General features: G+C 34.0%; 1 protein-coding gene and 1 long non-coding RNA gene across 4 annotated transcripts in view; one reads left to right on the forward strand and one right to left on the reverse strand.

Annotated features, from left to right (window-relative positions):
* glra3 (glycine receptor, alpha 3) overlaps nucleotides 1-13,743 on the forward strand; it is a 57,791-nt gene extending 44,048 nt beyond the window's left edge. Inside the window, exons 7-10 of one of the 2 annotated variants that reach the window (XM_088646246.1) lie at nucleotides 1,793-2,007; nucleotides 3,106-3,252; nucleotides 5,714-5,833; nucleotides 8,231-13,743. In XM_088646246.1, coding sequence (XP_088502372.1) covers nucleotides 1,793-2,007; nucleotides 3,106-3,252; nucleotides 5,714-5,833; nucleotides 8,231-8,503 — 755 coding nt within the window. In that variant the 3' untranslated portion in view covers nucleotides 8,504-13,743. The remainder of the gene's footprint in view (nucleotides 1-1,792; nucleotides 2,008-3,105; nucleotides 3,253-5,713; nucleotides 5,834-8,230) is intronic. The other variant, XM_088646168.1, reaches the window with a different exon arrangement.
* LOC148677549 (uncharacterized) overlaps nucleotides 1-16,085 on the reverse strand; it is a 24,555-nt gene continuing 8,470 nt past the window's right edge. Inside the window, exons 1-5 of one of the 2 annotated variants that reach the window (XR_015941528.1) lie at nucleotides 5,802-6,456; nucleotides 4,252-4,321; nucleotides 3,152-3,216; nucleotides 1,868-1,998; nucleotides 1-473 (exon numbers count right to left, since the gene is read on the reverse strand). This is a non-coding gene — a long non-coding RNA (uncharacterized LOC148677549). Of the gene's footprint in view, nucleotides 474-1,867; nucleotides 1,999-3,151; nucleotides 3,217-4,251; nucleotides 4,322-5,801; nucleotides 6,457-16,085 lie in introns of those variants that run through there. The other variant, XR_015941530.1, reaches the window with a different exon arrangement.

A 16,085-nucleotide genomic window follows, 5' to 3' on the forward strand; every position in this document is an offset into this window, starting at 1 on the left:
AAGAAACAATAAGAATTAAAAAGACACAGAATCTTTAATATTAATAATTCCTTGCACTTAGCACTTTTTTACACACTCTACTTGAGGGCTTTACAGATACTGGGGGCTCCCCTCCACCACCACCAGTTTGTTGCACCCACTTGAATGACGCAATGTCTTCAATCACCAGTTCAAAATGAGACTCAAAAAGGACAAAATACATGAAAGTTTTAATTATACATTTTTCAACATAAATGCATTAAAACAAATGTTAAAAACTGCACACTTTTGATTGTAGTAAGAATTGTCTTAATGCATGCCAAAAACAATAATTAAATATGTTTAAAAAGATTAAGGCTTTTAACCGAGATGACAAAAATGCTTATCATATTATTATTTCATATGACATGTTTAAAATAATGCACACTTGAATCTTCTTACTGAAGTGGAGCCTTCTGATGCAACCAGTGATTAATCTTGAAATTTCAGAGCATCTAATGATGTAAAATGAAAGAGAGTTATGTATTGCTCTTCGGATTCCTGCTCTGATTTTTTATCTTGCTATTCGTATTGCAAAACATCATTTATAGTTAAGAGCAGAGGTAAGTGCACTAAGCCATGCACTTATATCGAAGCATTAACTTTCTAATCTTTTGAATTGCGGTGTTAAGAGGTTGAAGGAAATTAGATTTTAGATTAATGCTTTTCTGTGCATGTTGTTGGTGTGTTAACTGATGGCAGCAGCAAAGGCCTTTTCAGAAGTCAGAAAAACAATCTCTTGGGAAAACTAATCTTGGGAAACATTAAAAGCCTTTCAGGAGAAAACTATTTTCTGTTTGCTTAGGTTTTGTAAAACAAAAAGATGATTTGAACTAGAAGCACTTTTTTGAAAGGTTGCGTGCAAACTAAAAGAAGGATCGTACCTTTCATCATACACAATCCTGTAATTTCTGTAATCACATGTATATACAGACATACATGTTGTATAATTAAGTTCACTATGTTTCATTGTTTTGCATACTGCATAGTGTATGCTGCAAACATTAGATTCTTCAGAGCAATTGACAGATCATATTGCCTCTTGTCAAGTTATATTTCAGGTTGAGGGTAGGCATACTGTAGCTCACGCTGTTCATGCGTGAAATCATGCTTGTCCTTGACCCAAGTGTTCGAACAGGAATGGGACTTTTACCTGGGGCTGATGGAATGAACTTTGATCGCAAAAAAGTACCCTTGGCAACATGTTTAAAGAGGAATTTGTCCACAAGCATTGTTGCTTTCTACAGTAATTTTTTCAGCAGTGTTTATTAAATCACAAAACATGATGCTTACAGTGTGTCACTTCTTTCTTTTGGACATTCAGCTAGTGTTCTGTTAGGAATTTAGTAACATTACAGACTAGAGTTGTGAGTTTGCATAAAAACTTACAGATTTCTGAATATCAACACAAACCGTCAGAGTGTGTAAGTTGGACATAGGCACCTGCAGCCCTCAATGGTACTGCAGGTTTTTCAGGAAATATTCAGCTAACAGCTGATTAAGACCTAAACACACAGGTGATGTGTCATCTTAGATAAATAAATTGTTCAATTTAGTGCTTAAAAAAAATAATGACCTTGTCACCCCCAAGGACTGGACATGACCACCCCTGGTGTTAACAATACTAATCTTTAAGTTTTGATTTCACAGTCATCCTTACCACTGATGCAGAAGGTGGCAGTGGATTGTTAAAACTTTCTTTTTATACAGGATGCTGCTGCATTTAAAATATTTAGGCATGTTACATTTGGATCATTCTTTTTGCTCATGCCAGGAAAGTTCACCTGTATAGAAGTACGCTTTCATCTCGAGAGACAGATGGGATACTACCTTATTCAGATGTACATACCCAGTCTTCTGATCGTCATTCTGTCCTGGGTGTCATTTTGGATCAACATGGATGCAGCCCCAGCTCGAGTAGCTTTAGGTATCACAACTGTGCTGACCATGACAACACAGAGCTCAGGATCACGAACATCCCTGCCAAAGGTATGAAACAATCAATTTAAGGGCAAGTCACTAAAGTGAAAAAAAAATATTATTCTACTTATTTAAAAGTGTTATGGGCATTTCATGTATATAAAACTGTTATATAATGTTATGTTTGCTTTACAGACAAATAATTTTGTTGTGATCATGAGATTAATATCCACAATAAATTACATATACATACATTTTGGGGGGTAATTCTACACGTTTTTTATCCCCATTAGTACATCAATACTTTGCATTGGGAGACATTCACTTTAAGTAAATTTCAGGTTAAGAGTCAGTATTTGGTTGCATATTCTTTGTAGGCAATAACTGCTTTAAGTCTGTGACCCATTGAGCTCACAACCATTTTCTTCTGCTTAAGCAGCAACAAATACTTCTGAATACTTCAGAATTCATTCTGCTTAGTTACAGGATATCATCAATAGTGATGAATAAACCAGTACCCAAGACAGCAGAGCATACTGTACCTACTGTAGGCCTGCCCAGGCTTTGCAGATGGGGTGGTATTATTTGTAGCATCTACAGTGTCTTTCTACCTCCCCATTTTCACTTCTTACTTTGGTGAAGGTTTTTCCTGGTCTCATCTGTTCATAAAACATGACTCATGTTTGTACTCCAGATTAAATTCTGTAGCATGGTGGAGGTACAGTAATGTGATGGTCTGGGCATGCAAGGCCATTTTTGGAATTAATTTCATGATCACAAATACAAACTGATTGACTGTAAATAACAAAATAACAGTTTGGACATTTGGAGGGCACTGTATGTAATTGTAAATTGTATTGCAAATGTGCAGAAACACATGCAGTACTTGCAGATGTTTGTGGTACTAACTTCTATTTGAATGTACACATGACAAAAATCATACACATAAATAACACATAAACAACACATATATATTATATAATACAGATATATTTGTATTTTTTTAGATAGTAATTACTTTGGAGATATCATTAATCAGTAAGTGAAAGAATGCTAGGATTAGCAAAACACTTTCAATACACTATGATGGAAAAGATTTATGAGATTGACAAGAAATCCAAAGCATTCTGGATCTGACAGTGATTGATGAATGTCTTTTTTATTTAGGTGTCTTATGTCAAAGCTATTGACATCTGGATGGCAGTGTGCTTACTCTTCGTATTCTCTGCACTGCTGGAGTATGCAGCAGTCAACTTCGTCTCCCGTCAACATAAGGAACTGTTGAGGTTCCGCCGCAAAAGGAAGAAGAACAAGGTAAAACCTTTGTGGAGAAACACATACTGTGTAATTCAAGACGTGGCTCAAACTGACATCACACAGTTTCACTTTAAATAAAATCATCTTCAACCGGGGCCCAAGAGAACCCTTGTCTTCCAGTTTTTCAAGGGATGTAAAAATTAGGATTAATTGTTACTAAGACCTCATTTAGGATATAATTTGCCCTTTTTATCGCTACTGTAGGTTATAGCAAGCTTTAGCTGCTCTCGAATCAGTCCAGAGAAGAGCAACCAGATGCCTTTTAGAGCTTTAGAGAATGTTCTACACTGCCAGGCTCAAGGGACTGACCCTTTTTAGTCTAGAGAAGAGAACACTCTGACAAGACCTGATCCAGGGATTCAAAATCCCCAGAAGCACTGAAAGAGTCACACTGTCACACAGAACCAACTGTCCATGTCTGCCAAAGCCCAGCTTTACTGCTGTTTTGAAAGCTACATCTTTTGACCTGGACATCTGTTAAGATGCTTTAGGTTTTGAAGGTCTCAATTTCTGACTTTACGTTTATCTGTCCAGAAAATGGTAGCTATTCTCATTTTTGTGACCTCTGTTGCTTTTCTTCTGACTTTTATATTTTATATATTTTTTAAATTATCTGCTTTCATTGACACCTTAAATCATGTATCCTGCTCAAAAGAAGAGGGTGTCAATTTCTTAGCTTTTTTCCAATTCTTTGGAAATTGTTCTTGGAAAACATCCTCAGCTGCTTCTATGTGATTTATTGCACAATGCTCAGTATAAATAAGCAGAATGACTTCTTGTCAATTTAATATTAAAAAATACAATAAAAACCTGCCACCTAGTGTATATAAATAAACATGACATCTTTCTTCCCTGCAGAAAAGGTCTGGATTCTATTCCAATATTTTTGAGTATTCAAAGCAACAGCTACTGTATAAAGAGACAAGAAGTCCAGGCACATTGGAGTAGTATGCATTTTTGCATATCTTGTATGATTAATATTGCATGTTGACCTACATGTGAGAAATCCTCAGCTGTGTTCAGAAGAAAGCATTGCTTTTTGAGTTGTTTGAATATGTTGATCATCCTGGAGAATAACAAAAACACAAAAGGCAAAATAAATGTACAAAACATAGCATAATCATCCATATATGAGTTAAAAACAAAAAAATAATTATTTCCCATAAACATTTCTTTGAAATCTAACAAAGAAACAAACACATACCAATTTTGTATGAGTAATTTTTAATATTAACGGTAAATGAAGAAAGCATGGTATTGCAGTGTATGATACATTACACCCAATACATTAAAGAAGAATTACTGTATAAGTCTTTAAGGATTTAAGGATTAATATCCTCCCCATAGTCACATTATTGACAGTACAGTTATTCCTCATTTTAGTTTTTAGTCTGCAAACCTTATTATATTTTGTTCATATTTTTAAACCTGGCATTAATTCATGCTCATTTTGTCAAATCGGCAAATTTATTACTATACTGTATGTGCACCTTTTTGAAATGTATACAGAGAGGAGCTGCCAAGTTTGAATACTTGGTAATTTCCCCCTGAATTTACTAAATATTTCTAAATACTGTATCTTTACTAACAGCTGCTTAAATCCCAAACTTCAGAAAGTGCTAGCTAATCTGAATAAGCTTCGTGTGTGTGTGTGTGTGTGTGTGTGTGTGTGTGTGTGTGTGTGTGTGTCTTTTCCCCTTTGTTTATGGACTTCATAGAATTATCATGTTTATTTTAACATGCAATGTGTTAGTTTTAATTTGTTTGTTTAAATGTAGCAAATGAGTGTTTGTCCAAAACAAACTCATTCCCCAAGCCCATTCTGAGAACAGTCTCACAGTTTGCTGAATGTTATCATGTGCTAAAGCCCCATTTCAGCTACAGCCGATTACAGTATGTTAATTGATGTTTAGATGATACAAAAGAAGAAATATTTATTGTAGACTGGTAACAGAATTTAATTATTGGTAAACATATAACACAAGTTATCACAAACATAAAGCAATGAGAAAATTAAAACCATATTCTTTCATTCAAGAAGCCTATCTGATTTCACAGGCCACATGCAGATACGTAATTGGATCCAATTCCTACTTTTAAAAAATCTATGTTAAAAACAACAAATAATGTTAAATTAGAATTGATTTTTTAAGTATTTTTAGTATTGATTAGCACTAATTTTTTAACCCTTTTCATTCATCATACTTGCATTAACCATAACAGTTTATTTACTTTAAACTTTCCAGAATCTGTAGGATTTTTATATTTCAGAGAAGCACCTGCAATATACAGCACATAAAAAAAAAATATTTTAATGACCAAACAAACTCAGATTTGAAAAGAGCCCAATCACAACGAGAGTCAATTCCTTGAACCAAAACAACAGTGACTGTTTGATCACCTTTGTGAAAACCCTTTTCTGTTCTTTTTTTGGGGTCTTCCTCTGCTTTGATGAAAGAATGTTGAGGGGGTGCTTGATGGAAATGAAAATGCTGACCCGTTACGACTTAGCAATGGTTTGAGAAGCGCCGAGCCTCTATACGGACCTTTGGCGCAAATCTCCAGTTCAGATTGCAGGGTAAAAACCCCAGCAGACGGCCCTTCTCTGTCCCGATGTGCTTTTCTGTAGAAGGCTCCAGCTCTTGGCATTCCCCTTCCATGTCGTCCCAACCCCTCCTTGCTGTTTACGTGGTGACTCATGCTGGCATCGTCAGAAATTGTCAAGAAAAAATTGAAGACTTTTGTTATATGAACATTGAAGAATTAATGACATGTTCTAATCAATCAATTGGCATTCGATGGTTTCCCAGTAGCTGCCGATGTGGGATGATATTATGGTAGTTTCCTCTATACTGTATACTGTGTACTATTCCTTTATATAAAAAGTGAATTAATTATTCTGTCCAACAGAAAAAAATGCCCTCCTCCTCTTCATTGTGTTTCTAGAGAAAAATTAAACTGCTTAGTGCTACTGATTAGATTACTTTTGTCCACTCAGCTTCTTTTAATATTTAATATGTATCCTGCTGATGTTTGGAAGGTCTCTTCAGAAGGAAGAGTTCACCGTGCCTGAGAGGAATGTATTTTTAGTTTGCAGATAAGCCCCAATGAAAAACGGTAAAATGACTGGCAGCATTGCTTATTTGCTCAGCAACGCCTACAGACTGCACAAACAGTTTAACTGGTTAATTGTGATTTGACTCATGTCACCCTTTGAAAGGAGACCTGATATAGAAGGGAGGTCTTTGCATGATGCAGCCAGCAAAGTACCCTGTAAATGAGCCTGTTTTCATGTTATGTTATCCTGTTACTTCAATTGCTGCATCTTTATAACTGAAAGCACATAACTGGCAAAAATAACAAGGTGGAGAGAGAGCAGATTATGTGAGGTTGGCGTTGATTTCTCAATAATTAAACTGGTGAGGTATACAATATTACTACAAACCGTACTGGAAAGTGTTTTTTATTTTTAAGCAAATCCTGATGAGTCATTTAGCATCTTCACCTTGATTCAGAACACTTTTTTTTAGCTTGATAATGATTAAAGATACAAGATCTAAATCTCCTGATGTGTTAAGGATGCTGCTTCACTTCATCGGTTTCAAATGGGTTTAAACACTGCAGAAGGAGATTCTGATGTTATCAGTGAAGAGGCTTCAAAGATTATTTCATTTATCTACAGGATTATTCGAAAATAGATTCATTATGAGAATCTAAGCACATATGATGCTTTAACGGTAATCTCTATTCAAAAACAGTTACAGAATATATGTTAGAAATTTGTACTACCTACTGCGTACTTCTAAAACTCATCCACAATATTTTCTCTGATGTTAATATGGCTGAAATAGCTATGGCAGAAGTTCTAGTAAATAAAGAGTTTATAGCTGAATTTCCTTCTCATATATACTGTAGAATTCAACACTTTAAATGACTTTAAAAGGTTCTGATCCATCACACTGAATTCTGTCTTCATTTTTTTATCATTTTCAATGGCACACATCCATAGTTCCTCTCACTGGTATGGACATTAATTCTGTTTTGTATGTATTCATATCCTGTTTGATATTGTCTGTCTCCACCTCATTTCTGAATGCAGACAGTGCATTCATGAGATGTGGAACATCTGTTTGTCTCCCTGGTTTTGTCAATGCTTTACATTATTCAATAAATTAATTCAGCTGACAAGAGAATGTGCCTTAGACTGCATCGCATTTTTAATCAAGGAAAGTGGCTTATTGTAGAATGAAAACAGTTAAAAGAAATCATAACAAGGTAAACTTGTTACATTATTAGATTATTCTCCTTACTATTTTTTTTTAAGTTTTCATACTGTATAAATAAATCCCGGTTTATTGGATTAATGTCCTTGAATTTAACCTGTTGTAATCTGCATTCCATCATTTCACATCTGAAGTTTCCACGGCAACTCTTAGAAAATTAAGATGCTGTACTTCATAAAAACCTTAAAAATGTGAACAGAAAAGCAACAAAAAAAAACGTATTAAATGTTATTGACAAATAATGAGGTGTTATTGATGCCAAGCCACATTCTGGGCTACTGCTCAACGACCTACAGGAAAAAAGTACTTACAGAGGTGTTATAACCACACTGGGCTTCTAACAGTTCCCTCTTCACACATTTAGTTAAGCAGTTTCTCTCTTCTCCACCTGATCTGTTGTATAGTGGGGCTGATACTTTCATACAGTTGGTGCATAATGGCCACTGCATGTTACCCCAGTGGGTGGGGGCTGCACTTCAGTGAGACATAAAGTGGGTCCCCACCTACAGTAAATGTAAAGCCCTTTGAGATACTACGGGATGAACAGCTCTATATGAATTTAAGGAATTATCATTTCTGCATATACAGTACCGTACTGGTTCACAAGACAAGCTTCCCAATTGAGCCACATCGGTTCTGTCACCCTCATTTACTGTATGTAAGATGACTCAAGCCATTTGCCTTCTCTGCAGGAGGAGGATGTGAGAGAAAGCCGACTCAGTTTCGCGGCTTATGGCGTGGGCCCTTGTACTGCGGGAAAGGATGGAGTCATCCCGAAGACCCCGAACAACTCCCCCCAGCCGGCTGCCAGAACCCCGGAGGAGATGAGGAAGCTGTTCATCGACAGAGCGAAGAAAATCGACACCATATCCCGAGCGGGCTTCCCATTAGCCTTCCTGTTTTTTAACATCTTCTACTGGGTTCTCTACAAAATCCTCCGACACGAGGACGTACACAAGCAATAAAGTAGGAACAGAATCCCGAGCCCTCAGCAGCGGAACAGTAAGAACGTGTACAGAAACCCATTATGATACCATGTAAGAAACGGAACAAGCAAGCAAATGAGCCACAAAAAACCTGTACAGACAGCTCCTGTCCATGTCATACACCATTGAGACACTAAGTGAACTATGCAAAGCCAAACTAGACAGGTATCAATGGTTTCTAATTCTGTAATGGAAGCGGAAGTAGTGTTCTTAATGTACTTCAAGTTTTCCATTCGATACAAAGAACAAAAGATACATAAAGATTTCCAGGACTGTTATATTCTAATTCAGTCAACGTTGTGTATCTGACAGCTTTACTGCCAATGTTCTCTTTAGTGTTTATATACACCACTTGTGATACCACCTGTAAAGAATATTCTTGATGACATTTATATATTTTAAAGCACTTTTAGAAATCAAAAAAAGAAATGTTATTCAACATTTGTAACAATGATGGAAAAACAAGCTTAAGAGTCCACTTGCAAAAAGCCATATTTCTCCTACATCTCAGATGTTTCAAATACAGTGAAACTGAAATGGGAAAAGTTTCTCTTACTAGTCAAATTAATAATAGGATATAAAGCAACTCAGACATCAAGTACACATGCACTCACTGAGATCTTTGCTTATTTGAATGAAACCTCCACAGAAGAAATATATATTTTTGCTGTTTTAAAAGTTCTATTAATGATAACAGTAAACACATACAGAAAACACCTTGAAATAAGAATCACTCATTTGAAATGTCCCCGTCCCTATATAAAAGAAAATATAAATACTGAAAGGCATTATGAATGCAAGTTAGAGACAATACTAATTTGTTTTGTTTTTATTTATGCGTCTCAGTATAGAGTAGGAATATTAGTTTTCAAAATAGCAAGCAGATATACCTGTCTGATGTCTGGGTACCCAAAAAACCAAGACAGACGTGTCTGCTTAATGTTGAAATGTAGCTACAGTACATGTCCAGATCTGCTGCAGATGTTTCAGTTTATGGATAATGTCATATAAGCTCATTGACTGTAAAAACATAAAAAAATTTAAAATGAGATTCAAAATACCTCTTCAGTGATATCTTATCATGTCTTTGGCTATGTAATTGTGTTATAAATGATGCTGTTGATCACCTGCTCACCTGCTGCACTTAGTTTGGCAAGCGTAAAAAGAACATAAAATCGGCTTTGTAACTCAGTGAGGTAAAAAGAAAGATACCATACCTTAAAATCAGCTGTTTTCCATCACACTCCATTACTTCAGCTGTGTGAGAGAACTACAGTATCTTTTACTCTCAGAATCTGAAGGTTTAGCTATTTGACATTTGCACTTCATATTAAATACTTCAAATTGTTAAATACTGTATTCTTATTTTTAATTTTTAATTATTCTTATAATTCCTAGTAGTAGTAGCATGTTTTCAACACAGTGAGATCAGCACATCCCTCTTACGCAAAAAATGATTTCTTTTTGTTTTATCTTGTTTTTATTTTTCTTTCATCAGTCTTATCTGTGGACTTTTGTTACTGCATTTGGTGGCCATCATTCTTTCAGGAAATCTTCACTGATAAGTTGAAAAGATTGTCTTCTATATCATTCTTTCCACCTTAGGCAACTCCCGTTGTAAAGGAAGACTACAGCATATCAAAATATTATCAGCCACACGCCATCTGTTTTAAAAAAGTAAAAGATTATGAAACACTGTCAGGCAAAGACATATTTTATTATTCATATTTTATAGCCAATTTGTATATTAAGTGAAGAACGGTGAAAAATAAATAGCTTACAAAAGATATGGAAGCATACAGATAAGATCTGGACCATAGGGTTCAATAATAGGTAATAGGCATTTAATTCCATTTAATTTATTCATAAAGTAGCTGCAATATTGAACAGCTTTGTTTTCACAAAAAATCATTTTCTTAGAGTGCCTATTACCACTTGTTGTTGTTGTTGTTGTTGTTGTTTTTTCTCTGAGGTTAAAAAATACATAATACAGTGTGACCAAAATCAGAAATCTCAAGAGAAAACTCAAAAACAAATTTTATTTCTTAGTACATTCAAGTTGCAGAGAATTCCTTTACAACGGGAAATGTAATCCTTTTTATGTCATGAAATAACAGAAGAGTAAGTCTTACATCAGTTGTCCTTACATACTGTAATTAAGTCATGGTCTTACTATTTAATTTTAAAGTTTATTTTCTTTATTAAAATGCTTAGCAGTACTTTCAAACAAAAATAGCATAGTGCCTACCACATTCCTAGAGGAAACCCAAGAAAAAGTATCGTTGTTGCGGCACCTTGTGAGAGCCGAGAACTACCATGTTCTTGAAATAATGGACACGAAATAGTCTATACTGAACATCCTTGTAAAACTACTTGCACTATGTTCCATGGCATCAGGATTGAGGTAACAACATGCGTGTTAAATTACTTAATTGTTTTGAGTGCATGTAAAGAACTTTTAATACTAAAGTCTTTTAGATTGCATTATGGATTGGACAGTACTCCTGATTGAGTAATATACAGTAATTTAACAATCAAATAATAGTCAATTGGTTTTATATACTGTACCTGGATGGAAATGACACAGGTAAATAATAAGATATCACTTTAATGTGGACCCCAATGCTTTTTTCCCTCCATTAACGTAACAGGAAGCAATATAAGTTTGCATTTTGTTATAATTAGTTAGTACTTCAAAAACTCGTTATCCTAAATATTAAATTTTTATGAGTATTTGACCTTCAGCATAATCAGACGTGACACGAATAAGCAGAATAAAAAAAAACATGCAGGATTTGTATTGTTTTACAAGAAACTACTTTAGTTGTGTCATAATAGGTTGTGACAGTTTAATCCAGATCCGGCCATTGCGCTCTGATAGCCAACAGATATTTAAGGGATAATCTGAGGGTTGTAGATTATTTGAGGGATTGGATAATGTAAGGGAATGTAAGAAAACAAGCAATAGTTTATCATAATAAGCAAGAATAAAGCCGTGTAGATACCCTTTTTCAAAATGCCATTTTGGTTGGATTAAATAAAACTTGTCTATTAATTAAAAGTACATATTTTAAAAATCAACAAGCAAACATTGTTTATTGTTAACTTTACTAAATAATAAGCATATCGGACAAAATCCAATTCTATAAATCCAATGTAAATTAAATGATCAGATCAGCATTGCATACATAGGTAAATGTATTCTCAGAACATAGAACATAGTATTTCTCCGCATAGAAATGTTTTTTTTGTTTTTGGTGTGTTGGTCAGATGTCGAAACCTGTCTTGTGAGTTTGTTACTACCCAAGGCAAACAACTTAGAAGAGATTACAATTGGTGGGCTTCCTATCAGCTATGACTCATTTCAGATTTTGCTATACTGGTAACATTTCAACTGGAACTGTATGTCTGTGAGATCCTCAGTTGTTGTGTAGGCTGTGTGTATTGCATTCTTATCATCGCCCTGAAATGAAGACTTTGTTATTGGATCAGCATATAATCCTTTGATAACAATCAGAAATACTGTCACCTCCATATTTTGGTACATTTACATGTATACACACACTTTGAACATATCACACTGCTTGTTTCTAAACAATTTAATTTCAGTTTTCGAAGGCCATGAAGATGTTCTGAAAGAATTTTCCAAGACGTATATTTTGGCATTTTGAATGCAATTAGTTTGGAGTATTCTCATGAGAAAAAAAAAAACTTGGCTCACAGTATGTTACTGCCCTGTTTTGCACAGAAAATATTGCACTGATCTCATACTGAGATGCTATTCCAGAGTGTGCCAAATCATTTTGTGTGTTCTTGGGCCTCAGGCTTGAATTTGTGGGCATCAAAACAATATGTTCTTGCTTTAAAATGTAGTGATTTAGTTACAACTGATCTTCTTCAGCTGGATGGAGTCCTTGCGGTACCTGTCAAACCTTGTTTTGTTTCTAGTCATCACTATTTTGAAATAAATAGCTCATTGTTCCCATAAATCCCTGTTTTAGGGAGAACTATTTGTGATAAATTGACAATTAAAGGGGTCATTAATGACTTGAAATTATTGAAAACCCACCTATGGTTTTATACTGTAGGTAAATATTATAATCGTGCAAATTTGTTCATTTATTCTATTTTATTATATTCTATTAATTTTTGAACAGACATTTTAGCCTGAATGTGGTACAGTATATATTTTTGTTACGAGACATCTTTGCATTTGAATATAAGAAAATAATCTTACAACCTTTATCACAGAAATATTCCAATGTATGCCATAATTGTACTATTACTAGACTATTTAAAAACAAATATGGAAAAAAAATATTTATTTTATTTCTGTCTATACTGAAAGACTGCAACCTGTTAGACTTAAATATAATTACGTGATGAGCTGTTGTAGACGCATCACTTTTCAACAGGCGACAGGTTAATTCACTTCTCCTTCACAGTCATTTCTATGTGCAACAATGCTGATAATACTGTAACTTTAATAGTGCCAAATTTAAATATTGTAAATAAATTTAATCTGATGTGGAAATGAGAAACACGAGGAACAGGTAGGAAATTATATTTTTATCATGCGATTGTTCGGTACTATTTGATACAATGCCTGACTTACCAGGAAAATCTACAGTGTAAAAATAACTTCACAGCAACCAAAACGTTTTTTTTTTCAATGCAAACTGAGGTATTCTCTTCTATATATCATATTCTATGTGATAACAGGAAACCACTGTTTAAATAAAGCTGCCGATGTACAATCCAGTACAGTTTTTAAAATGCAACACATTTACATTCCAATGAAATACCTAGTGTGCTGCCAATGGTACAAACCAAACAAATTATTTGATTAACATATCAGTGCTCTAACAACATTCCTTAAAACAACAGATTTTGATAGATTTTAATAATGTCAACTTTCAAAACATTTCACTACAATTACCTAAACATCTCCATGAATTACCTGCAGACATAAAATATTTTGATGTAGATTCTTCAAACTAATTTATGTATTTATTTGTATAAAGATTATTAAATATTATGCATGAATACAAGTAAATATCGATGTACTTTACTTAATGAAATTGGACGTGCCAGGTCATTTGTGACTTTACAATGCACAACATCAACAGATGAAGCCGTTCTGTGTGTTTACAGTGGTTCTGTCAAATCTTCATGTACATCTACTGTAAATAATTTTAATAAAGGATCTTTTATGCAGATCAATCTCATTATTTTTATCTTTAAAATTTGTTCTAGAAAAGGTGAGTATTGTTCATTATTGCTTATCCTCTTAAATACCATTCCTGATTATAAACAAAAAAAGAACTGTGGATCAGTGGATAATTGATTTTGATTTGCAATACTGTATAAAGTAAGCTAGGTGTTAAAGCAGCAGTTAATAAGTTACATGTTTGAGTAAGAAAATTAACTGAACAACTAAAAATAATAAACTGTCCAGAGATGCCTCAAAGATCAGATTTCAAACAGTACATGTTTTTTTTTAACGCAGGTTTTAAATAACATTAATATTCACAAAGCACAGTATATATCATTTGTTAAGAAATATGAGCAATAATTATTTTATTATAATTATTTTTCAAATTATTTCACCATAAAATGTTCTGGTCATACTAAAATAAAAAAAAATCTTCAAACACTTTGTTGTAGTGTACTTGGAAAAAGACACAGAAAACCTTAATTAAGAAAACCTTTGAACATGCAACCACTTATCAAACCTTCCTCCAATATACGATACCATCTGCTTAAAGGCTTCTTGGCAGAAGGCTTATCTTCCAACATGCCAAAAAGATGACAGCCAAGTTACCTCTGGAATTCATGAAGAATTTAAAGCTACTGTATTCTCTATGAGTGACCTCACATGACCTCAATCCAATCAGAAATGTTTTTGGAGAAACCTGAGAAGAAGCTGTTTATCTGACCATTTTGGGCTCAGATTGTCTATGATTAAGGAAATATTCAGGAAAGAATGGTCCCAGATTTCTCCAACAAGAAGTAACACACTCATTCAACATGTGAAAGAAGCCACAAAAGCAAAAAAGGACACAAATAGAGAAAAAACAAATACTTTTGTCATGAATCACAAGCCTTAAAGTATGTTTTGCAATAGATATTGTAACTTTTCCAGAAAGGCTGTATTTTGCATTTTTGTTTTTAATTAAAAGTGTCCCTTATTTTCACATTCCATGTAAAGCTAAGGAGGCTAAAATAAATATGTTTTGTTTTCAGAACAACCAAGAATAAAAAAGGATTATAGAAAGTGTCTCAGAAATGAAAATGGAAAACTTTTGTCTATGAGAGGGAAATTGCTAATACAGTATATAAGATTAATGTTTCAGAAAGGTGTTTATCAAGAAAGAAACTGACAGTGTAACACCCATTACTGGAAATGTGCTGATGTAATACCTGTCCGTCAAAAGCGTACAAAACTGAACCAAGTATTTACTTCTATCACATTTTTGGTTATGGAAATGATCATTAGAACTAACCTATAGGAATAATCTGTATGACAGCAGGTTTTCAGGGGTTCACCACTATGAATTTAGAAAAAAAAGCACTGTAGGTTTTGCATAACTAAGCAATTAAGAGTTCTTTGAACAAACCACAACAGTAATGGATACAGAGCATATAATAAAGTATAATTATATTTTCAGGAGGCTTTTCATAAAGTTCTCTCAAAGTTGTTATTCTAATTTATTTTATACTTCTTCCATGCTTCAGATGTAATTGAGTGAAACTAATTGGTCTCTAATTGCCTGCCTGTGTTTTGTCCCTGTGGTTTTTCATGAATAGATATTGCAATTGCAATTTTCAACCAATAGGTACATCCTACTAAGAAGGAATGAAAAACACACTGTTCAGTTTCCTCTGGTGCTGTGATATGACAAAGAACTAATTAATATTCATACAATAATTCAGTGTAACTTCTCCTCATAACAGTTACCCTATCCTTGGGTGTTCATTCTTATATTTAGTAGGTACATCATTTGCTGTTAGAGGCATATAAAATGTCCTAGTGAGCACTCTAATAATGAGAACAAGTAGGAAAATAATATTTGGTCCAACACACCTTCTTCTGATACAGAGCCTTGAAAAAGGATTTTTTTGGCTTGTGGTCCTAACAATTTAAAGTAGCAAATAATATTTCTTATCTACCTAACATTCCTTACACATTCAAATAAAAAATCAAAGAAACTATATGAAATAAAAATGGAAAAATCAAGACTGTGAACATTTTCAGACCATTTGCTGTGACAAAGCTAAATTAAGTTAGCTGTACAAATTAATTTAAAAAGCCAAGCAATTAGTTTAGTGGTGTGCAATAATAATGGTTCATATTATTTCAGAAAAAAATACACCTACTATATCTCTGATATGTCTCTTAGAGACTTTTAAGCAAAGATTTAACCATAAAAGCTAAGGGACATTACAAATAACTCATGGTTATAGTTGTATAAAGACAAAGATCAGAAAAAGGATACAAAATAATTTCTCTTAATAACACTTTGAGCATGGTGATATCACTTTGAGCATGGTGAAGCTG

Source organism: Lepisosteus platostomus, chromosome 1 (assembly GCF_059453375.1).
Source record: "Lepisosteus platostomus isolate fLepPlt1 chromosome 1, fLepPlt1.hap1, whole genome shotgun sequence".
In the NCBI taxonomy this organism is placed as follows: Eukaryota; Metazoa; Chordata; class Actinopteri; order Semionotiformes; family Lepisosteidae; genus Lepisosteus; species Lepisosteus platostomus.